Below are 24,870 nucleotides of genomic sequence, written 5' to 3'. Positions count from 1 at the left end.
ACTCGACTCAAGTTCCCGATAAGACTAGAGCTGTGTGTAAAATATACAGGGCTCGAATCAGGTATTCAGGGAACACAACCAATCTGAGTTTTCAATTAAAACAACACTTTGATTGCACTCCATCGCCATCGTAGTTACACACACAGCCACAGCAAAGGAAGTTTGACCACTCATTATGCGCAACTTACAATAGAAAACTTTAGTCGTTTTAACATCTTGCAAAGATGATGTGCATTATAATGAAATGTTTTTGAGCAATTTAGTAATACAGCGTAAAACTATATATTATAAATTTATTTCACAACACTGTATGTACAACATGAACATTATTGTTAGAATGCTTGGAAGATTAGTGGGCTGGAAAAAAATTCTAAATGTATTCAGTCATTAAAAAGTACTTTTAAAATCAGTGCAGTATTTTATACAAGTGTACTGCAGCAAGTTTGAATTTGAATAATGTAATTAGATGGGTTGGTATAAATTTGAATATTTTCAAATGTAGTTTTCTCTGAAGAGAAAAATAACATTCTGCATTTATGTGATTTAGTATAACAGGTACATTTCATGACTCAGTAATTTTATAACCACATCTCTTTGCCATTTTAGATTTTTAGCATAATAAAAATGTCACTAAAGAGAATGGATTTCAGATCATAAAAGTGCTATACTGCTGTGTTCATTGAATATTGTGACAAAAATAGAGAGACAATAGGCCACATGACTCAGCTTTTGCTCCTGACACAAGCTTGTTAAATAAGTAGAGCATTGCCAAAGTGTATTTTTAAGTCAACTAGGAGTACAGTATATAATGTTGCTAAGTGATACTGAGCACCATAGGCTAAATTATTATTTTAAAATTACCATATCTGTTGCAGTACCCTGCAGTGTTTGCAAGATATTCATTATATTACTGTATCACTGCAATATTTTCTTTAAACATGATCCCTATTGTTTTGGTATTTTATTCACACATCATAAAACACACTGGGGATTCTTTGCTCAATGTTTACTTGGAGAAAGAAAAGTGTGTAGTGTATCCAGAACATGCTTCCTCCTAATACAATGCAAAAATGTTCATTTTCTTTTACCAGAACACCAGCCTTGGTGTTGGTCTGGACGCACTCTGGTTTTAATCAATTTTAGAATGGAGAAGCTGCATTCACAAGAAACTTGGGTGAATGATAAAGTTAAAAGAAGTTTCAGTGCACAGAGTAAAGATCCATAACTTGCAGAATGGGTTGCAAACAAGTGTGCAGCAACATATGCACATAAAATGCATTTTCCATATTGACTGACAGTCTGACATGCTCCCCTTTTGTACGCTTGTAGAATTCTGCTATAGAGTCATAACTGCCAGCAAAAGCAAGCAAATCATTCCTCAGATCTTGGACCTCAATATTAGCCATGGTGGCAATAACTTTCAGACTTTCAGTCTGACATGCAAAACCTGGCTCCAAAAGTTTCTTATAGTTTCTGGGATCTAACAAGCATTCTTCATCAAGTTTGTGTTATAAACCTGTTTTGTAACAGCGTTGTTGAATATAACTTTGTATACTTCAAACTGATACAGTTTTTTGCTGTCTCCAACAGATGCTCTTTAATGTGAAGCCGTCTCACCAGGCAAACACTGCTTGCTTCGGCTGATTCTCTCGTGGAGACGTGTAGACCATTGCACTCCTTGCAATTCACTTTTGGAATATTTGAACATTTCTTTATCCATCAAATCAGCAAACTCTTTTGCCTGAGAATACATGGCTTCAAACTCATTCAGACTTTTCATTAAGTTGTTTTTCAAACTTGACATCAGTTGCCATGCTTGCAAGTAGTCAGTTATTGAAGATTGAAGGCAATCTGCAGCACTTGAACTCGGTGAGAACAGCCAATAAGAATCCTATCAAATTTCATCAAATTGTTAATCAGTACATTTGCTTCAGCTCTGGTTTTGGCATCAGATTGCTCATACCATATTTTATTACAGTCAGTGCCTTTATGGTTCTTCCAAATCGTTTTCTTTCAGAAGCAGGTGTAGCAGAGCCATGAAAAACATGCACAAGGGCAATTTCTCATGCCCAACGTCTTGTTTTCCTTATCTTCTGTAATCAAAGCAACATCACCTGATTCCTTCAGTGTTTTCTTCTACACATTAATCCATTTGTAAGAGTCTGAAGAGAATGTTGCTAACCTTTTAAGTAACCCAAACAGACTTGCAACAGTTGCAGAGGCACTAGCAGCCTGGGTTAAAACCAGATTAAGAACATGACTATAGCAGTGAGTAAAGTTCCTTCATTAGTTTCTGAAGACTGTTTTTTAATCCGCTCATGTCTGCTGCATCGTCAAAGACATGAACGACAATTTTTTACAGTGACAGCCCAAGTTTTTCTATTTCTGCCTTAATTAAGAAGTATAAGTCTTGAGAGTAAAGGCAAAAACCTGATCAATAACTCCAACAACCTGTGATGAATCTACCATTAGGCTGTAGTAACCAGCTTCTTTTATTTCTTCAGCAACTGACTCCTGAATAATTTGACAGATAATATTCAGTTTATTGTTAAATGTGGTCTTGGACAGGAATGTCACAAGTGATCCTTGACCTGATCCAACTTTTCCAAGCATGGATTTTTTGCGGTTTTTGCTGACCAGCAGTGCCCATCTTCAAAGGCTTGTCTAGCAATCGGTCAAATTTTGACCATGAAAGAAGCAGTTCCAAGAAGTTACCGTGGTTTGTTTCTGAATCTTCAAGCGTGTAAGCCTCTTCTCCACGATGGGCTCTGTACCCTATACCTTGTCTTCCAATGTACAGAATTGCTTCAGTGGTTCTGCTCAGAAAAAGTCTTCTTTCTTTTACTTGCTGTTGATGTAGGTCTGCTAATTCTTTATTAATTTTACTTTCTATGTTTTTTCTCATTGTTAACAGCCAGATATCTAGCAACAGCTCTTGAATAGCAACCTGAAATCTCATGCTTTTCTATTTTAATGTAAACACTCTTCAATGAAACAGTGACTCCACCTTTTAAAAATGGTGAATCCTCATTATCAGAGAATGCCATTCAAACTGCAGAAAAGTTTGTTGCCATTCTTTGAATTTTTTGTGAACTGAATTTTACTTCCCTATAGTATTTCTTCATTGAGTCAAAGGGAAGATTTTTACAATTTGGCTCAATAGGATGTTCAGATAAAAACGTCAATCTTTCCACAACTGAAGCATGGTTCTGGGGTGGAACAAACAGACGTGATAGAAAATAACTACTTTCTGCTTCCTTGACCATGAAAATTTCAGTATCGCTGTCAATTGCAACATCTGACTTGAGCTTTCTCATCCTTTCAAATTGTATGTCACACGTGTCAACAGCAGACTGAACAGCTACTGCACCTGTGCAGCTTGTATCTAGCATAGTTTGCACTGGAGTGATCAATGATCACTCCTGTGGAGGCACTGTTTAGATCATGAATGTAACCAGGGTTATTACCTACAAGCTGGCAGCAGAGACCTATTCTATTTTATTAGGAGGAGAAAGTGAGAGATGGCAAATCTGTAAATACTTCTGTTGAAGATTGAGTAAATTTGCAAAAGAAAGCTTCCTCTGTTTAGTATCTTCCCCTGATTTCAGCATTTTTTTCTTTGTGCATCTTAGTCTTTCCCATCCAGATGCCCTCTTTTTTCCAAGATTCAAATCTATGCCCTTTTCTTTTTGACATTTCACAAGCAGCAAATGTTCCTAGAGTGTAAAATTACAAGAGTAAGTATATATACATCAAAGAAACAACCAAAAAAGTAAACAGGTTAATTGAACTAAAAGGAGCACCCTAATTAAAAATAATCCTGTGGTTAGTACGGAGTTAGTAAAATAGTATGTAAGTTATGCTGTGTGGTCCAGTGGTTAAAGAATTGAGCTTGTAACCAGCAGGTCCCCGGTTCAAAGCCCAGCGCAGTGTGTGACCCTTTGCTCTGTCTTTCAGGTGAGACGTTGTAAGATGTTGTAAATTCACACACCCTAGTCTTGCATCTTATAAAGCACCTTGTGATGGTGGTCCACTATGAAAGGCACTATATAAAAATAATTAATACAAATGACAAATACATTTACTTGACAGTCTTGTTTTAATATTTTACGATTTTTAATCGTTCCGTGTTAAAAAAAATTTTTTTTTTTTTATTAAAAATATATATATATATAAAAATGACATGTTTTAGTGCAATTGTGGGCCACTATGAAAGGCAAATAAAAAATATATAATATATATATAAAATGACATGTTTTAGTTAGTAAGTTGAATAAATATGAAAAATCCCAAAATATAGTGCCAACTGTTATGAAACTGAACTATTCAGAACCAAAAATTATATAAACTGATTTAACATCTTCTGAAAATATATTTTTAAAACTGGCAAATATTTCAGCCTGTGGGGCCACATACTAAGATGTTAATCATGACTGTTGCCTATTATGATTGGTGGAGTGGCCAGGAAAAGGCAGGTACAGGCAATCTGCGAATCAGTGCGTGTTTTTTTTTTTTTTTTTTTTTTTTCCTTCAGCAGCTTACAAAAATAATAAAAAAAAAAAAAAAAAAAATCTATAATACGGTTTTATATATGTAATCAGGTATTTAGCGTGTACAGTAGCTATTTTTTTAGCAATTTTTTTTTTTTTTTTAAAGAGAATGTGAATATATTTTCTTAACGGTCTATTTTCTTTTTCACTGAAAAAAATAACTAATGAGCAGAATATAGGTGATTTGTCTTCATCTTTTTCATGATATTTGTTTATTTTTTAGTTTCGAATCAAATTTGATTACACAGAGTGGGGCCCTCACTGGCCCATGCATCAGCTCAGCTATGGTGATTGTAAGCTGGTACACCCATGTTGGGCCAGTGCGGGTTTTACATGGGCTGCCTATGCCAGCATGGGCCCAATGAGTACATTTTTGCTGGGGAGCTTTTAAATAGTACACCAAAATCAATAATATAAAGACTATTGCTTTTGACTGCTGGCAAGTTTAAATGTTACTTTAGAGTACAAAAAAAGGTCCTTTCACACCAACATAACTTTTTTTATTTTATTTTAAATACTGTACGATGCAGGCTTTCACACCGGTGCGTAGTAAAACAGACGGTGTCTGAAATAAATTCTGTTCAGATTTCTCTGTGCGAGACGAGACATTTAAATTGGTTTCCGAGTAGCCTACAGAGCACAGACCCTTTTAAAAATAAATACAAACCAAAAAAAAAAAGTCAAATCACACAGGCAGGCACAGTGTCCAAGAAGCAGGCTATCACAAAGATCAGAAAAAAAAGATTCCGAAACTGATATACACAACAAAACAATTTACACAGATACTCGCAGATTTGTATTTTCAATGGATAACATACTGCATTTGTAAAGGAAGTGCCTAACCAAATGTGTTTTTACATCCATTTCCAAGATTTCACTGACTTGTTAAAATTCACGATGTTCACAGTTTCTGTGACCTCTGAGAAAATCGTATCCTTAATCATAATTGAGGTTGGGATGACAGCTAAACTAGTATAGGTTCATTTTCTTGACTTCACACACTTAACAACCCCTTTCTTTGGAAGTTAGGCGCAGGTCATTTTATCTGGAGCCAGTAAACTGTAATGCGCGCACACACACACACACACACACACACACACATACAAACAAAAATGCGCTGGCCAGCACAGACAGGCCAGGTTTCGCATCCGTCAGTTAGCACTGGCACCATGCATTGGTTGAAGACTTTCCTCTTGAGGCATAAGGGTAGTTTCCCTTTCAGAACCAGGCTTAATCTTCCAAAAGCACTCCAGCACATTTTTGCTGTTCTGTTGATTTCGCACATTTGGTTCTCCGTTGCCGAAACTAACTGTCCTAAGCATACATATTTATTGACTTCTTCAAGCTTGATCCCAATTGCCTGTGTAGTGGTATATTTATTGAACATGACTTGAGTCTTCTTCAGGTTCATTTTCAAAGTGTAGTTCTTGTATTCTTGTTTGTAATTCTTCTGGGCACGTTGTAAATATGAGGATATCGTCAGCAAATCGTAGGTGATTCAAGTAGGCTCCATTGATCTTCAGCCCCTTATTTTCCCAATCCAGTGTTTTGAAAATGTCTTCTAGGGTGGCCGTGAAGAGCTTTGTGGAAATTGTATCTCTTTGACGCACTCATTTTTTAATCTTGATTTTTGTGAGTGTTTTTATGGAATCTTACTGTGGATGTTGCATTCTTGTATATGGTGCTGATCAAGTCTCTGTATGTTTTTTCAATTTTTCGTTTTTTTAGAGAGCTTAATACAGAGCTTGTGTAAACAGTCAAAGGCTTTTTCATAGTCAGTGAATCCCAAGCAAAGTGATAGTTCATACTCGTTGCTGGTTCGTACTCAAGCTTCCACAGCATGGTTTAACCTGCCAGAGTCAGGGGACCTCGCTGTACTTCATCTTGAGAACACGTTGTCACCCTCCTGCCTCTTCTGAGCTGTCAAAGTTGGACTTCAGGAGGGGGATATATATATATATAATATATAATTCCAGATAAGCTGCGTAAATTCCTTTTTATATAAAAATATGTATAACAATTTTGCTGCACAGCTTGTCTGCCTCCACTCCTGCCTCCCCTAAAACTTCCACTAACAGCTACATCTCCCAGAATACAACGTCTTCAGTTACTAGGAAACTGTACAGTAGAAAAACCAACCCAACAAACACTATCCAATCTCTGGCTAGCCCCGTTGTCTTTGCAGCCAATCGCAGTAAGAATAAGAAAAAATTGAAGCCACACAGGTTGAAGTGTAAACACCCCAGTCCAGCTACAAGTTTGACTGGAACCATAGTCAGAGACAACCGCTAAAAAAGGTGCCTAAACTGTTTTATAACTTGTTCATAAATTTCCTTATTTCATTTATCTGTATGGCTTGATATTGAAGTATAACATGTTCACTGAGTTTAAGAATTGAATGTTAAAATATTAGTAATGCAATTAATTTGCAGAGTCAGTGTGATACCTCGAAAAAGGTGCTGAGTCGATAAAGAACCTCGTAGAACACGCACGTGGTTGTACATTGCAGTTAAAATGGAAGGCTCTTTTTAATTGCTACCTCATTTAGTATTTGTCGAGATTACTCTTAACTTCAAGGTAACGTTGCATTTTACCCCTTGAATATTTATTTTAAACCTGGCCTTAATCTCCGTAGTGAAAAGTAGACACAACCCAAAACAAAGCTTTTCCTGGTTTTACTGTCCTAGACAATTATTGAGTACCAATTGATAACAACCATTCAGTGTGAATTTTAATTTAGAATCGGTGGTGATCAAACCAACTAAAACTACTCATTTTTATCTGCGTTTTTATCTTGCATTCCTTTTATCCACTCATTTTTATTTTACTTCCAGATTTTCTTTCATTCATTTCCATAGAAATGCATCAGTCTCCCAATGTGCGCAACATCTGTACAGTGAACTGGGGGATTACAGTCCTGGGCAACATTTAGCCTCTGATTTTAACAGACAAATAGGGCCCCAGTGGTAATGAGGTCAGTTACTAGCTCTTAAATCTCTGTGTGGAAGTTCGTTGCCATTGGTTGTTTAATTGAGCTAATTAAACCTCCTTCCAGAACCTGAAGTAGTTAATGACCTAATTTTACCTGTTAAAGCTGGAGTGGATCGGCCCTCCATGAACGCAATTGAACACGGCTGGTATAGATGAGGGCAAATGAGGGAAAGGCAATTTTTATTGTTGTGAAATAAATACATTCCTCACAGGTTGGCTTGTTTAGTTTAAAAAAAATAAATATAAAAAAAAAAACACGTTAAAGGGAGTTACTTGAACTAGCAATGCTCTTGTGCATAGCAAGGTAATTGTAGTTTCAGTTTAAAAGAGAATACTTTCCTTGAACTTCTAGTTTAAACAAAATTAATTAAAAAAAACAAAAAAAAAAACAACTTAAAACAGGATTCAGGATGATTGCTGAGCATTGAATTATGTTCCTGGGTAACAAAGTATGGTAAAAGAGCCCTTTGGGCTCAACTAAATGTTTCTCTGTTAGACAGAGTGCTGTGATTATGTTAACAGGATTAGGATGGGGTTGTGTGGGTGATGGACTCCCTGATAATAAAGTAATTAATACATTTTTGAATAATTCTTTTTTTTTTTAAGCTAATCATCATCCCTATTTGCAGGGATCCTGGTGAAACATTGTTGAAGGTTTTTTTTTAATTTTTTTTAAACAATGTGCTGTTCAATGTATAGATGTAGGGCAGACCATAAGCCAGGTCTCCCTGTGCCATGCAGAATTGTTGGAATATGTAGCAGCCAGAAAGGAGGGGAGGGGGGCGGGGGGACTGGTCTGCAGATTTATTTAAAATAAAAATAGAAAATAGTTTGCTAGTACTGTATTTTGGCATTGTAATAGTTCTTCGATGCGAAGAACATAACGTTCATCATCTTGTCCACAGATGCTGTGGTCTTAAAATCATTTGGTGGAAGACACCTGGAGTCCTTCCACTGACCAGAATTCCTCTTGTACCCAGGTAGGTAGAAATTCCTGTCTAATTTAGTAGTTTAAGTGAAAGAAAATTGTGCAGTACCTAACAAAGTCAGATTTTTCAGTAAAATAGGGCAGTCACACAGCCAGTTATGATCTTTCTGTAATTTTTGACTTATCAGTGATGAAGTTGAATATTGATGTTTTTTCAGTTTTGTTCCTCTACTGCTTTTGGGGTGATCCCCATTAAACCCATGCAGTCTAGTGTCAGCATCCTGATTACCCACCTGGCCAAGATGGAAATTAAATTTCCAGTGATATTCCACAAAACAGTGTCACTTGATGGCTGGCTGTCAGAGAAGGGATCAGCTTTCATTGGCCTAGCTGTTTCCCTCAATTTTCTATGTCCGCAGAGAGCTCACTCCATACATCAACACAAATGTAGAAAACTTGGCATGCATAGTTCTTACAAGAAGCCAGATTGCATAACCAAATTTAAATTTCGTCGTGTCCAATTATTTTTAGGCTCTGCTCACCACTACCACCCATGCGCTGACTCGAGAGCTGCGAAGACGAACACACGCTGTCCTCCGAAGCGTGTGCCATCAGCTGACCGCTTCTTACACACTCGGGAGCCCCTAACTTTTTTTTTTTTATACCTCTCATTCTGACAGCAATCATTTCAGAGGATCATTATTATTGATGCCTCTATCTTCACACCAATAATACTGTTAGCCGCTATTTGCAACCTGTCAATGTGTCTTTTTTGGATGTCTAGTCTGAAACCGAAAGTAAAATGTCCTCTGCTGAAACAGCACAAGTCAACAGTGTAACAATAATTTGAGCAACAAAAAAAACCTAACATTTTGTTACACCAACTTTTGTTCAGTATAGCTTCCTCCTTAGCTAAACAAAACCCAAAATAAAACACTTCCATATTGAAAAGAGTGGCTCAAGATTTAAGGGCTTCATTTTGCATAAATTACAGCAGAGAAGGGGTTTCATGGGAATTATTGGCCCCTGGTAACAGTGACATTGTTTTAGGCAAATAAATTACATTAAAGTGCAATGGAGTGAAGGAGGGTGGTAATACAAAATCAATGCATATAAACATTCTTCTAAGGTTAATTACATCACCATGTAATAAAACAGTGCTTTATAAAAGGTCATTGCCGATAGTATAATTGTATGAACCATCAATTGATTGCTTTTAAGAATTCTTAAATGTAATGTTTTGCAGCGCAGAACAAATAGATGTCTTAATTGCATGCAGGCTTTCCCCTAAACTGGCCTGTTTACTTGATAATTGTACTAGTTGTTTAACTGAGCTCTACTCATCATTTCATAGCTAGTGTACTACTAGTTTATATAAAAGCCTTATTTTAAGGGTGCATTTTCCTAATTGTATATTGCATAAGTGCTAAATCTTAATCGTTACCATGGAACTAGCAACTTTATAGAATCAAGCAGTGGATGCAGTGTTGTAAAATAGTGACCAGTCATTATGTAGCCTACACAATGAAACCCCCATAATAAAAGCATTCCATAAATATTACCTTTTTGTGCACTAGAATTCCAGTTCTAGAATTTGACAAACATATTCATCATGGCAAATGGCATAGCATGTGACAGCAGCATGAGGAGTAATGTTTCAGTCCTTTCCATTAGTACCTGTCTGAAGTGTATTCTGGGTTCAAACAGAATTGGTCACTCTGAATGATTGAAGGCCTTTGAACCTTCTGACATTTTCTTCCCTGTTTTATTAAGCGTGTTATTGATTTGATTACAAATTAGTTACTAAGGTACTTTGACAACAGCAGGTCTGTTATGTTACATTTTGACCTCCAGAACACATTTCCCAACAGACATAGTGGTTCACACATTTTTCCTTTACTAGCATATAATGTACCGTAACATTAATTAACCAGTGTGTCATGCATAATGCTGTGAAACACCAAAACGGAATGAAATAAGTAAAGAAACATGAGAGTTTAATTTGCTGCTTTTAAAATGATTAGCATATATTTTATTGTACAGTCAGCACTCATATCCGACCCTATAAAATTTTGACTTCAGTGACAGTTAAACAAGTGTGATGCATATCTGATTATTTCATCTGATTTGACGTGTACGTAGGTGAGCACGCTGTAACCTGCCCCCTCCCACCCAAACAACCCCCTGCCCTGCACACACACACACACTTCAAACGGAAAGAAAAAATATGACTTGGGTTTGAGTAACTGACCAGGAATATGTTGATTCTTTCATTGAAATTTGTTAGCACACAAGTTGTGGGAATAACACGACAGTGAAAGTGTTTTTTCAGTGAACAAAAAAGATACAATGTCAAAAATACATAGCTGAATGGACTTTGTTTTAAAATAAGTAGGCTTCCAAGTAGATGTACTGTAGTTGGTTTTGTTGGTAGAGTATTATATTTTCAACAGAAGTAGTATTTTAATTCAGAAAGATATGATTCTGAAAATGTCACTTGCCAAAAGAGATGACACTTTTAAATCCAGGACTTATTTTAGCAGTGTGTAAAATTCACCGTTTAACGTTAATGACAGCAAAATCAAATCAAAATGTTACCCATGCATAGAACTGCTTAAAACGTAAAATGCAATTTAGCAAAAGATTAAAAAAAAAAAAAAAAAAAAAAGTTTCCAGAATTAACAGTATCCAAAGTCACTATTGAAAATTGCAGAATATAGTGCCCGATAAGGCCCTAATGTCACCGTTCACTCGCAAATGAAAATGCACAAAAGCAACTAAAGATCACAGATTTTTAATTTTTTTTTTTTTAAATCACAGTATCTAAAACTGTTTTAATGATGAACTTTTACATTACCGTGCCTTGTCTCATTCACTTTGTTTTTGGAGGAAACGCTGTGTAACTGCATGCACAATAAAGATAGACTGATTTGCCATGCCAGAAAAAAAAAGACAAAGAAACACGGGCTGTGATGGTTAAGCAATTGAAGAGATGGGCTATGTATCAGAAAGCTAGTGATGGAGATGCGTGTGATGGGTAAGTGCTTTAAATTGTTACATATATTTATTATATTATAGTATATATAGATATATATATATATATATATATATATATATATATATATATATATATATATATATATATATATATATATATGGGGATTGATTTTATTCTTAAGTACAACGTAAAACGTTACTGGGTAACGGATATCGGAGTGCTGACTGTACTTTGTGCATTATGATGCCATTTCTCTTGCAATGACTTGAACACCAAGTATTTATATAGCAGTTATTTTTCTGAGCATTGAATTATGTTGCTGCTAACAAAGTATGTTAAAAACAATGTTACAGCAGCAACACAGACCCCTGCTGTGCTGTATAATAGTTTGCCCCGACGCACAATGGACATTGCTTTATAAACGTTTTTAATGTGAATGATCTTGAATGTTTGATTTTGTGGTGGTTTGATTTTTGAATATGTGACTCACCTTAGATTTGATAACTTGTTGTACTTCCCTAGCTAGTGAAGGGACATTTTGGACCTTTTGATATAACTAGGTAATATTAGTTACATAAAAACTGGAACTTTAAGAAGTTGAAGTGTTTTACTATTCTTGGCCCCTCTCTGAGTCTTTTTATTGGAAAACTCTAAATACTATTTATTGGTTCCTGAATATTAATAATCGGGGTCTGAATAATAATAATTTATATGTATAATTTTAAACAGTCTTCAGATTCATTGATGATGTCATTAAACATGACCTTTTATCATTTCTCAAATACTGTGTTGCAGGTGTCACGCAGTTTTATGTCATTTGTCTTTTAAATGACAGTGCAGTTTTTTTTTTATCTTGGTTAATATCCTAACTGGTCCCTTTTATAATCCAAAAGCAGGCAGTTTGTTTTTTATTTCCTTCTCTTGTCAGTAATCTGCTGCCAGTGAAACCCGTTTTTTTTTTTTTTCCTGAAGATGGAATCAGAAAATTAATACTTGCCCCCATTCTTTGCAGCAATATTGATCACAATCAAAAGATGTGACAGTCAGCTTTGTACTAACAGGTGTTTTAAAGATTAGATTTGCAAATCAAAGTGCTATTAAAGTATGCATACAACTTCACTGATACAATTATTGGGGGTCTGATTGGGGGAAATATTATTTTTTCAATAATTAAGAAGCTGTTCATCATTCAAATCATTGTATTTTTCCTGTTATGATTGGAAACCTTAACCAATGAAACTGAAGCCATTCAATTTTTATTTATTTATTTGTTTGTTTGTTTTTTAAACTGGACTACAATATTTTTGTTCTTGTACCTATTTTGAATTCCTATTGAACTATGGCATTAATTTACTTGAAACATATTTCAAAGTGTAAGGTGATAATTACAATACAACAAGAAACACCTTCATAAGCAAAAGAGAAACTATGGATTTAAGTAGTGCTGAAAATGCTGGCAGGTTGTTTAAAGCTTTCCTGTGGATCTATGGAGTGATGTTATGTTTATCAAGTAATTAATTTTTAAATGGGCAAACTTGAACTGCATTGAGCTCCATGTGGCTGGATCATTCTGTTCTGCCTGTGAACTCTTATGGGATCTGTTGCAAGTGCTCAATCATGTGTTGAGTAATAGCTTCAAAGCCTGACAGTTTAAAAAAAGAAATTCCATATACATTTTTTTTATTCTGCGGCTACATCAGAGGATACTGCAAAAAAGGCTTGAACAGCTATGTAATTCTCCTGACATGTAAAACTAGGGATACTGATTTTCCACAATCGCAGAATTAGGCATTGGGAACAGAATTGGCATTTTGGGAATGGAATTCTGCTTAGCAACTGCACCTTTTACAATAATGGATTGCTTTGAAAACTACCCTACCCAGAAGCCCAGCGATGACACCTGTATAAAATGTTGTTGTATGTTTGTTTGGCTCATTGGATAATGAGAAAACAGGTGGTTTTGTGGGTGTGATAGACTGTCTCTGCTGCGGCGCTGCCTGTATCCAGTTGTTTAAAAAAGCAACTAGCTGTTTTGTGAGTTCTATTCTGTGGAATAGTTTTGGAGTTGTATATACAAAAAAGTGAAAAGTACCTGAAAAAAACGATAGTCAACACCCTGATTTTAAAAAAAAAAAAAAAAAAAAAAAAAAAAAAATCAATCAATAAAATACAAACTTAATTTAATTTATGTATTAATTTATTTAGTTATTATCGCAAATCCGTTACTCCATCACCCGCTCAACACAAGGAAACGACATGGTGGTTGAGGTGAAACCTTTAGTTTTATAACTTCTGTTATTTCTTAATTTATCATTAACTTCGTAATAGTACTACGTACTCAGAGTGATTTTTTTTTTTTTTTTTTTTTTTACTAGTGTTGCTGTAACATGGAGCGCTCTACTCTAGCTATTGTAGTAAGAACAGAAAATGGTGAAAATTATAGATTCAACAATGAGTGGACCAATTAATACTTTTTACCAACTGTACTGAACGCAAAGCCAATGTTTTGGTTGTTACTATTAATATGTCACATACATTTTAAAATGTTTGTAATGATACTCTTGTTAAATTCTCACACAGTTCTGTTATTAAAGTACTGTTCATGTGGTAAAATGTCTGTCTTGTTCAATATATGAACATTAAGTTATATAATATTTAATATTGCTTTAAAATGTGCAGAGTAAAATATTCTGGCTCACCTACTCCTAACTTTTTTCCAATGTGGCCCCCTTAAATTAAAAAAAAACTTGACGAGCCCTGCTCTAACTAAGGCAACTCTGTCTGTCCAGGGTTTACAAGAAACACATCCAAGCAGTTTTACAGCAAGTACCGAATAAATCAGCATCCTGAACATTGTATTTAATTTGTAATTTTATGAAAATTGAATAGTTTTGTAATAATGCTTTTTCGACTAGTCTGTATATTGTAATGCCAGCAATAAGCAGTTTTTTTTCAAAACACCTTTATTTGTTGACTGACCCGCAGTACATTGTTACTTGTGGACTGCTTTAAGAAAGATTTTTCCTGAAAACTACAGTATCTCAGACTTAAATAAAAAATAAATTCAATAGGTTTTTTATATAAAAATTATATTTATGTTGAACTTATGTGGTTAATTCTTAATAAATTGGTTAAAACGGGAAAAAAAGGAGTTGGTCATTTTGAAAAACAGAATTGATCATTTTGAAAAACGAATTTGCCATTCCCAAGAATGAAAAATCAGGAGCCCTATAAAACATGTACAAAAAAGCTGTTTTTAAGATTTTCCAGAGTTCCAAGTTTTGTCTCTAACCCTTTACATTACAGCATGTTGGTTCTTCTGTAGTTTTTTTTTTTTCCCTGAAATGTTTTCTTTTTTCCCCAAAATAATGTGTTTATGTGTTCGATTTGGAATAGTCTGTCACTGGCCAGTAAATAGTGTGCCATGTAAAGTAATTTAGTCTGTTTGTAAACATGGAGCACGTTTTATGATTTACAGGATAAATGTTTTGGTACTACTTTTGGTGCTATAAAAGCTCCTTTAAAAACTTCTAAAACTTTCATTCTGTATAAATCACATGTTTTCTGCAGCACAAACATTTGTGGATCAAGCCTTAGGTCTTAAAGTATACGCAGCTTAAGGTTTAGCTTGAAGCATGGCTGTTCGTTTTCTCCAAGGGGCTCTTAAAGTTACCTGATGTGAATGACTGTACAGAGAAATAATTTGATTGCTGATGCTGACCATTCCCAAACAAAACAAGAAAATATCTAGATAATAATGATTGCCAATTCCCCAACTCGGATCATGCCTGGCAAGATGAATTAAAATCTGTCTGAACCAGTTAAGCACAAAACAGTAAGCTTCTCCATTTTTTAAATCTATACCGACATTTAACTGCGCTGTTCCTAATCCAGTCCTCACTATTGCTGACTGCAGGCACATCATTCTAATATTTTACGTCCAATCAGCAGTTATCTCTAAGTTCCTTTCTGTTCATGTTTTGATGTTTCTCAAGTGCCTTTATTTTTACTATTTAGTTATAAGGCTAACAGAGCTGCCATAATGTCCATAATATAAAAGATTGTATAAAAAAAGTCGAACTGCCAACAAACTCTTTCCCACAATTATTCGTTTATGTTATTACAGTCATTGTGTTATGGCTTTGGCACTTGATTACTCATGAACGAGTTGATGGCATGTAATGCCCTTTTGAGTGTAGGAAGAGATTTCGCTGCATGGTGAATTCACAGTGTGTAAAGAAGTGGCCGGCTGACGGCACACGCTTCGGAGGACAGCTTGTGTTCATCTTCGCCGCTCCCGAGTCAGCGCAGGGGTGGTAGTGGTGAGCTGAGCCTAAATAATAACTGGGCATTTCAAATTGGGAGAAAATAGCAAAAATAATTGGCAATGATGAAATTAAAAAAAAAAAAAAAAAAAAAAAAAAAAGTTTACTACCAAGAGCTGGGTTTTGGAACAAATGTTTACTGATTTCCAACTGGATAACCGGCAGATGCATACAAAGGTTCACAAGTTTATAAAACAATCTGTTATCTGAACAACAGTTTAGGATTTTACTTTAGGAGTCTTTTTTTTAATTAAACTTATTTCCTTAACCAGCCTAACGTCAAGCCAGCTGATAGAGAACATTTATACATAGGTAGAAGTGCAATCTTTTCAGATTGCTGTGACTTCATGTATATCAACACTGAACAGTCAATAAGAAGCTCAAAGGAAGGGGTAGATATTAGATGCTCTAGTTTAATTGGTGGTTTGAAATGGCACATTGCATTAAATGCCAGTTCTTCACCTATTGCATTATTTGGCTTTTTCTACCAGTAAATGCATCCCCAGCTTCATACTTTCAGTTAAAACTTTTTTTGCTTGCATGGCCTTAGTGTTTTGCTTTAGAAATATTAATGAGGTAGATTCAGGATTTTTTTTCTTTTTGTTTTTTATTATAATTGCTAATCGTGATTTACATTTTTTTAGAAGTTGTTTTACTTGTGTTTTCCCCGTTTTAGCTTTGAGGCTGTCTTGTAATGGTAAGAATGTATGCCTCACTAGTGCTAAAGTACTAATTATTTTTCAATGTCTTTTAAACGATTTTAATAATATTTCATTGGCATAATACATTTGAAGGTAATGTGTTGTTTGTACTACCATTGTGATGTTGTGATGGACAGTGTCTAGCACAGCATTCAGGCTCTAATGATTGCATAACTCTGCACTGCAAACATCTGTGCTTCTCATGTGTGCGCTTGCCCTTGTGTAAAGTTCCTGCTGGCTGGAAATGGCTGCTTTTAGATCAGCAGTTAATTAGATAGTGATGTGGAACAGCAAGAGTATATGAAATTGGATACATTTACATAAATTGATAAATTGGTTAAGAAATGTGTGGTCAGAAATTAGGGGATTTCAGTCAACCCAAATCCCCCCCCCCGTTTAAAAAAAACATAGCGTTCTGTCTTTCAAAACCAGATGCTGATTTGCAAATCCAGGGTACAGTGCAGCACAGTATTTACTTAGCCATTGCCCGTCTGACCTTTTTAAAGTCAACATCGCCAGCATCGTGAAGGAACTGTAAAAATCTGGAATCTTTCACATGGACGAGAACAAGAATAAAAACCTAGAGATTATGTTCTCAGTGAGATTTAGAAAATTCAGCAAAAAAAATCTACTCTGGGGATTTAGTCCAGCTAAGCCTACTTTTAACTTTGCTTTGATACTTGCAGGTGAAGTGTGGGCCTTTAAGTAGACCTATCGAGCTTCAAAAATATAAAACATGGGTTTGTGAACTGTACTCAGAGGAGTTAGCAAACCACTATTGTGAGATGTACTTAATACAATTGATACAACAGCCTTGGGGACCTTTAACATTTGATTCAAGAAGTGTGGATACACTGCTTCTAAACTGCCAAAAAATAAAATCAATTTGTAGTTTGATCAAGAAAATGCACAGATGAAATGTTGTTAGTCATATAAAGTCGAGTATAACACTATAACTGATGTAGCCTTGAAAACAATTTATATTTAGTCACACACATATATAAAATATATAGCTTTATTGTTTAATTATCTTACTTCTGTGTGTTGCACATTGAAATATAATTAATGATCTATTCGGAAGAAGGCAACACAATATTAGTTACTATGTACAGTTGACCCTGTCTCTTATTGTATGAATTTCTTGTCATGAGCACTGTGGATGAACAAAGTGCAAAAAGGAGATGACACGCTTGTACCACAAGACAGAGTGAACTTTGTATACTTCAGTCATGTTTAAAAAAAGAAAAAAAAATACATAGTTAATGCTGTGTTCCAGAATTTGTGTCAGTAGGTAGACAAGACTCAAGAAAGATATAATTTATAAAATGAAATCTGGCATTTTGAGTGGATTTGTGATTTATAATTTAAGGCTACTAATCTCAGGGGGAAAACAGCTTTACCTTCACAGAATGATTGTGCTGTATCTTATGCTTCATGTCTGGAAAGGCATCTACAGCTGCCTTGGGCAAGGCCCAGAGCAGCTGAGAGAGGACCCCATCAACAGGGTCTCGACCCCAGGCAAGGGAGATTTACAGCAGTGATTTCAGTAGACAGTTTTGCCCAGTAAGTTAGCTCTCAACTTTTCTTTTTATATACTGATTGTGCAGACAGAACAGCTTTGGTGGGAGATACCTTCATTAAAATAGATTTTTACGTGTGAAAATGTATGTGGATCATGTATAATGTACAAAAGAATTTGAATACCACCATTTATTTAGCTGTTGTGGTTGACCTGCTTTGACTGCTGGCATAGCTGCTCCTTGTGAATGACTGGTGTAGTTGAATGGTGTTGAGACCTCAATGTTGCTTCAAAGTATACGGGTAGAAGTTTGGTAAGGTAGGATGAAGTTACATGTATTTATTTGTTTTAGTTAATTGAAATTCTACTATCTTATATGTTATAAGCTGTGATAAATGTCAGTTGAATAGGGGACAGCACTGTGCAACAATGAGAAGGCATTTGTGGTATCTTAACTGAATGAATGTGGACTGTAAGTGCTCATTGAAAAGCTTGTAAAGTTGCTTTCTTACTACTAAGTTGGAATTGTGGGGGGGGGGGAAGCACTGAAAATTACTGTACCACCTAGTCCCAAAGGTCTTAATTGCATGATAAAGATGAAACACATGTTGTAAAGCATTGAAAAGAGGATCTGTCTGTAACATTATGTTTCTAAACAATGTAGATAGTTTCCTACAGTTTTTCCCTAAATGTGTCTCTTCCTATCAAAATGTAACACATAGTCCTTCGTAAGATCTTTGCAGCAGTAGAAGAGGCCCAGAACCAGTGCCTATTTACAGAAGTACATAACACCACAGGACTGCCAATATCCACTGTCTGAAATGTAAGCAGATGTAAAAACTCTGTGAAATACCAAGAATTACAGTATTCTGAACAATGTACGAGTTCCTGTAAACGTTATCTTTATTTAAATTCCCTTGACTTGCAATTCATATTAAATTCATTTTATAATTCTAATATTTTTGGTAGAAAGTAAATGGAACAGCGTATTACATGTTTTCCTTACTTTCTGCTTTTGTGAGTAAGTTAGACTTTGCAATGACACAAAAATTAGCCCATTTTTTTTTTACACACAAATGTACCCAAATACTTCCATTGATAAAGCATTTACAGACCCAGAGGGGGGTAGGTATAGGGTTACTGAACAGTTGCTAAGGAGCTAGCAAGCCCATGATGCATTTTACCACAATACTGTGTATATCCCTATCTGTCCCACAGCTGAAAACTATTAGGCACAGCAACAACTTCCTTGCCTCACAGTTTGATTCTATTTGAAAGCAAGCAAGTAAGTAGATTTTCACTGTTTTCTTTGTGTCTGTCTTTCTCTTGTTAACTAAAACAGTCATTGCTTATTTTTCTGAACATTGTTAATGAATGTAATGGACTTAAAAAAAAAAAAAAAAAAAAAAAAGAATGCTGTTTGTTTGGATTATGCATTGTTTGATATACTTTTTCAAGCTGTTGTTGTTGTAACAGAACAGTCTAATCCTGCTAAGGAAAGCTATGTGGTGTGCTAATAAACATGTTTTGTGACGTCTCCCAATATGCAGAGCTTTTTACACAATAAACCAAAAGATTTTAGAAAAATAAAACATTGTTTAAGCAACAAAGAGGCATTGTACTGTATGTGCCGTTCTGCTTAGACTGCGGTTTGTTTTTGGATAATGTGAGATAAACTGACTCTGGCAACATCTTGCCACATATGGTTTGTATTAGTGAACACAGGAGAGGCTTTTCAAAAGTACGATGTTTTCTTTCAAATTCTTAGCTTCAAAGAACTGAGCTTTTCATAATATTATTTGGGAGGACTGAAGCGTCTCGTTAACTGGATGCTTGCTGAACATACAAAGGGAGTTTTCTGTTTTCAATCTGGTTGTAAGGTAGAGGTCCTTTCTCATTCTTGCTTGCAAAATATAGAGTTTGGGTTGTTAAATGTATCTGTCTGTCTGTATCTATCTATATAATGAAGTACAGGTTATGTTAATATAAGAAACTAATTTATGGCTGACTGGTTGCATTGTATACCAACTTAAATAGGAGTTTACTGCAATAAATATGTCACAGCTACTAATGTTAAAGTGGCTGACTGTAATTGGAAGCTATTCTAGCCAGTAACTTACTTATTTATCAGCATCTTTGGGAAGCAATTGGGTTCCATTGGGAATACATAGGCAATGATAAAAAAAAATTCTGTCCCCATCTTTAATTTTATATATAGTTAACACAAAGCACAGTGTAGCAAACACACAAGTACAGTGCACCCATGTTATTTCACAGTCTGATATACTAATAATTTGGACATACAGAGAATAAGCTGCACCTGTACTGTGTTTTACCTTATTGGGCAACACTATGAGATAACGGTCGCTAATGAAATAGCTGTTACTCATATAGTGTTTTTTCTTTAATCAATTTTGCTTTGCCACAGTGGTGTGTGGTCAATTTATGCAAATATCAGAATTACAAGAGCCAATCAAATCGCTACTTGTTTTTACTTACTCTCCTGAGCTCTTTACTCCTCAAAGTACAGTTACACTACACTGATGAGCCCCAATAGGGTGAAACATGTCTGCTGATAATGTGCTTTGGCTTTTAAAACACTGTGAATGTAGAAATGTTTTGGTAAATTAGGTTAACATTACTCTTCTAATGCAATAAAGTCATTATACATGCTCTAGTCTAGATCAAGTATACCTTTTTTAAACATTGTGATTATTTAATTCTTAGTCACAAGGAATTGAAGGGACAGTAATGATTTAAAGCTGTCAGAATAAAAATTAAACCCCAAATGAAAAAAAAAGTACAATGCCAATGCCAACATTGGACCAACATGAAGAAATCAAAACCGTTTCATTAGTGACACGATGATAGGCACTTCAGCTTGGATTTAAGATAGCAGAGGTTATGACGGATATTTATGTCTGTATTCCTAGGGCATTGAACCAAAAAAATATGTGGCAATGATAATAAGTTTTCACTGATTTGAATAGGGATGTCAGAATTTGATCAAATATTTATTATAGTTTGTAAATTCAGTCTTCAACTTCAAAATACTTCATTTCTAGTGAACGTAAAAACATTTGTGGTAGTGAAATTGCTATACTCCATAAGTATGTGTTCAGTTTCAATCTCAGCAATATGCAGAGTGGCAGCCTGGGTCTCAGTAAAACAAATCCAATTACTGCTGTCACTGTTGATTTGGGTTCGCATATTTCTCTTGCAAGCAGACTATTTAAAATAAATACAAAATACATATAGAATCATGACAAAAAAAGCCTTGGAATGCTTCCCTGCACTCTCTAAATTTGGGAATTTGTATGTAATACTACTTTAAAGGTTACCTCACGCACCTGTTGTAAATTAAAATATTTTAGGTTTTACGATTGAGGTTAAATAAAATCTGTTATGAGAAATGCAGTGTTATTGTCAATATTTTTTTTTATTTGGGGGTGGGGGTGGAGGTGTATTGTGGTTATTGATTTTCTGAATACTGTGAAACTTGCTTATTTAATTTGCTGGAATCATTCTTTTTTTCTTAAATGGCATACACTACTTTATGTAATGTTGCACTGTTATCCAAGGGTGCATACTGCTCCTTCCTGGAACTGTGTATTGCTTGTTTTAGGGCTCTGTGGGCCTCATTTACAAAAGGGCACAAAACTTTATGGTGCATGATAATTGCAATTACTGTGTACATTAATGATTTCCGTATTTAGTATTGCAATTTTATTCATTATTGTCCGAAATAGTGGGCATGTTATGGTGCATGCTAATTTTATTGTGCCATGCTATGGTAATCCAGTATGAATATGTGATTTGTATGGTAATGCGTGATAATGTATTTAAATGAGGCACTCTGCTCTGAATAATGAGATGAGCTTTATTCACATCGTATTTACTAAAGGGTGATAATTGTAGTGTGCTCATTAAAGCGAGCGGTAATTAGTTTGTTTGGAGACCATGCTTCAACCACTGATAGGCATGTTATTTAAACCTCTTTTTTCTGGCCTGAAAACTAGTGATGTGCAGTTCGATTCTTTTTACTGAGTCGATTTGTTTGCAGCTTTCAATTTAGTGAATCAATTCAGCAGATGTTTGCTTGATTCACTAACGCAGAAGAAATACATTTTACTGAATTACTTGGTTATGAAATTTTTTGAACAGAAAAATCTGTCAGCAAGGGCCATTTAAGTTAAGACTGTTAGGGCTCTCTCTCTCTCTCTCTCTCTCTCTCTCTCTCTCTCTCTCTCTCTCTCTCTCTCTCTCTCTCTCTCTCTCTCTCTCTCTCTCTCTCTATATATCTATATATATATATATATATATATATAGAGGATATATATATATATATATACATATATGTATATATATATATATATATTATATATATAGTATATATATATCTATGTATATATATATATATATATATATTCTTATATAGTATATATATATATATATATATATATATATATATATATATATATGTATATATATATATATATATATATATATATATATATATATATATATATATATATATATATATATATATAAATATCTGTATAAATTGTATGTAGGCCATTATACTCAAATATACTACTTTACACAAAACACATTAAGTAGAAGCAGCTTTCCTAGAACAGAAACAAAACTCAATCACGAATGTAATATAGGAAATAGAATAGTGTTTTACTTTAAATGGAAATCTCAAACAGTAAAAAAAAAAAAAAAAAATCAGTATACAATGCTAAGTCTCAATATTTAATTTATTTTCCAAAATATAAAGTTTTTAACAACACTGAAAAATGAAATATAGTGCAAGCTGTGAAAATGCGAAATAGTTAACAGTAACACTTTCTGAAATTTCTTTTTATGACTTGTGTCAGGACACTTGGTAACAATGCTCATTACGTGTTCTAATTCTGCAGCTTTTCCACATGATGCCTGCTGATGCAGAATCCAGTGTGCAGCGTATCATAGTGACGTTGTATGGTATAATCTTTCATAACTACAACCATTGCACTGCAAATCAGACATATTGCCTTGCCGTTAAAATTATTCTGTGTTTGCCTACGCCTTTTCGCTTCCGTGACAACATCTTTTAAATTTTACACAAAGTAAAATAAATAGTTTAAACAAGCCTTCGCTTCACTGTCCTAATCAAAATTGTGGGCGTGAGGAAACGGGTCATGTGTGTTATTTGATTGGCTATGTGAGCTGTGATTTGGCTTAACCCTTAGTAGTCCATTTATTCAGAACCTGTCAGGCACGTCCGGTCCAGTTTATTTTCACATGCGTTTTTTAAAAGTAATTTAATTAAAAGTAAAGCAGGTTTAAAAGGCACTGCATATCAACAGAACACTCAGTACTGCATCTCCAGCCAAGACCCACCCCTTGTTCGCTGTATTTGTCACATACCTCTTCATAGTCGTGTATACTGATAAGTCATCTCCTGATCACTCATTTTATCACCAAACTCCTCAATAATGCGATCCAAGTCATTATTTTATTACTATAACATTTCAAAAAGCTCTGCAAATGTCTGTGATATTCTTTGAGCGCTGGATGTGGAAGCAGCTGTCTTGTTTGTTTATGTCCATGTTAGGTCTGTGGTGCGGGGATTGTGTATTGCTTAGATCCGCCCCTTTTTTTTTCGGCTTCTCTCGGCTCCTATCGGTCTCACTTGGCCTTTTGAAAGGTTTTCTCATCTTTTTCAAAGAGAAAAAAACCCACTACAGACCAGTGCTTGATGTCTTTTTGATGGCCGGTTAGGCAAAATTGTAATGTCGGGCCTTGTTTGACATTGGACCTTAAAGGGTTAGTGGGAATGCAGACTGCACATGTTGATATGAATGTTATATTAGAGGCGGGTTGTTTTAAAGAAGAATTCCAAAACGATACATTAGTCAGGACACGTCTTTTTGTTGATTACCACCTTTATGGAAGATGTACTGCCAAAACTGTTGAAATGGATACAGTACTATTGCTTTTGTGTTTTTGTCCTGAACTTCCGTAAGCTGGTTTATACTTAGTAATATCTCAGCTGAAGCCCTTTGTTAGCCAAAAGAAAAATAAAATGCAAGTTTACCTATATTGATTCAGTGGAGTCTTTACTCTGCCGTGTGCACTGTATTCATAATAAGAATGCTGTGAAGCAACCCATACTTGAAATTAGTATTGATTTCTCTGGGCTCTTAAGAGTCCAGAGATGCTCATTTGAGTGTTTCTTAGTGATGTTTACCTTCTATCAACTCTTTTTTGTTTGACCTTTTTTGTTTTTGATTTTTTTTGTATAAGACTTCCATTCAATGAGTTAAGAATCAAGCAACAAGATTTTTTTGAAAAATAACTGTCCCTTTCCCAGAAATCTCATTGTAAAGCTCACTCCCATATAATGGACGCTGTGCTCTAGCTCCAAGCATGGTTTCTATTTCTAATAAAAAGCAGTTAATTTAATTGTGCTTTAAAAAGCACTGTAATGCTTCTGGTGCAAGGACAAATCAATGAACTGTTATATTTAATGTTTTTTAGGTCAAGGAGTCTAATCGTAGTGTAATTTGTTTTACTTTTTTTTACATGTACTGTAAAAGTATCTGGTATTGGTCAGTAGACCTTTGCTTAAATTGTTCAGAATTTCTGAACTATTTGGAACATTCCCAGTTTCCAGGATCCTAAAATTCATGTATTTATCTACTTAAAAGGGAAAACACTGAAGCAGCTTTTAGGATGCAGCCCGTGCAAATGAACTTGGTTTTCAGTCCACACCGTGCACATCTTCTTTGTGTCCCTCTCATTGACAAGATGATTTTACACTATTTGGAAACCTTTTAGCCAGACTTTGTGGTTTTCCCAGAGGTTGAC

At 35.0% G+C, this 24,870-nt stretch overlaps 1 protein-coding gene across 5 annotated transcripts in view; it reads left to right on the top strand.

Annotated features, from left to right (window-relative positions):
• LOC121323092 (PTB domain-containing engulfment adapter protein 1-like) overlaps positions 1–24,870 on the top strand; it is a 134,025-nt gene that overhangs the window by 68,512 nt on the left and 40,643 nt on the right. For 2 of the 5 annotated variants that reach the window (XM_041263847.1, XM_041263848.1), the window contains exon 2: positions 8,447–8,521. Coding sequence is in view for 2 of the 5 variants with exons in the window: in XM_041263845.1 (XP_041119779.1) it covers positions 19,842–19,892 (51 nt within the window). In the remaining 3 variants the exon portion in view is untranslated. Of the gene's footprint in view, positions 1–8,446; positions 8,522–18,586; positions 19,298–19,380; positions 19,893–24,870 lie in introns of those variants that run through there. The other 3 variants (XM_041263849.1, XM_041263845.1, XM_041263850.1) reach the window with 3 other exon arrangements.

The sequence above is a fragment of the Polyodon spathula genome, chromosome 11, assembly GCF_017654505.1.
Source record: "Polyodon spathula isolate WHYD16114869_AA chromosome 11, ASM1765450v1, whole genome shotgun sequence".
Lineage (NCBI taxonomy): Eukaryota > Metazoa > Chordata > Actinopteri > Acipenseriformes > Polyodontidae > Polyodon > Polyodon spathula.
Note: the sequence above shows the minus strand (reverse complement) of the source record. Positions and strands in the feature narration are given on the sequence as shown.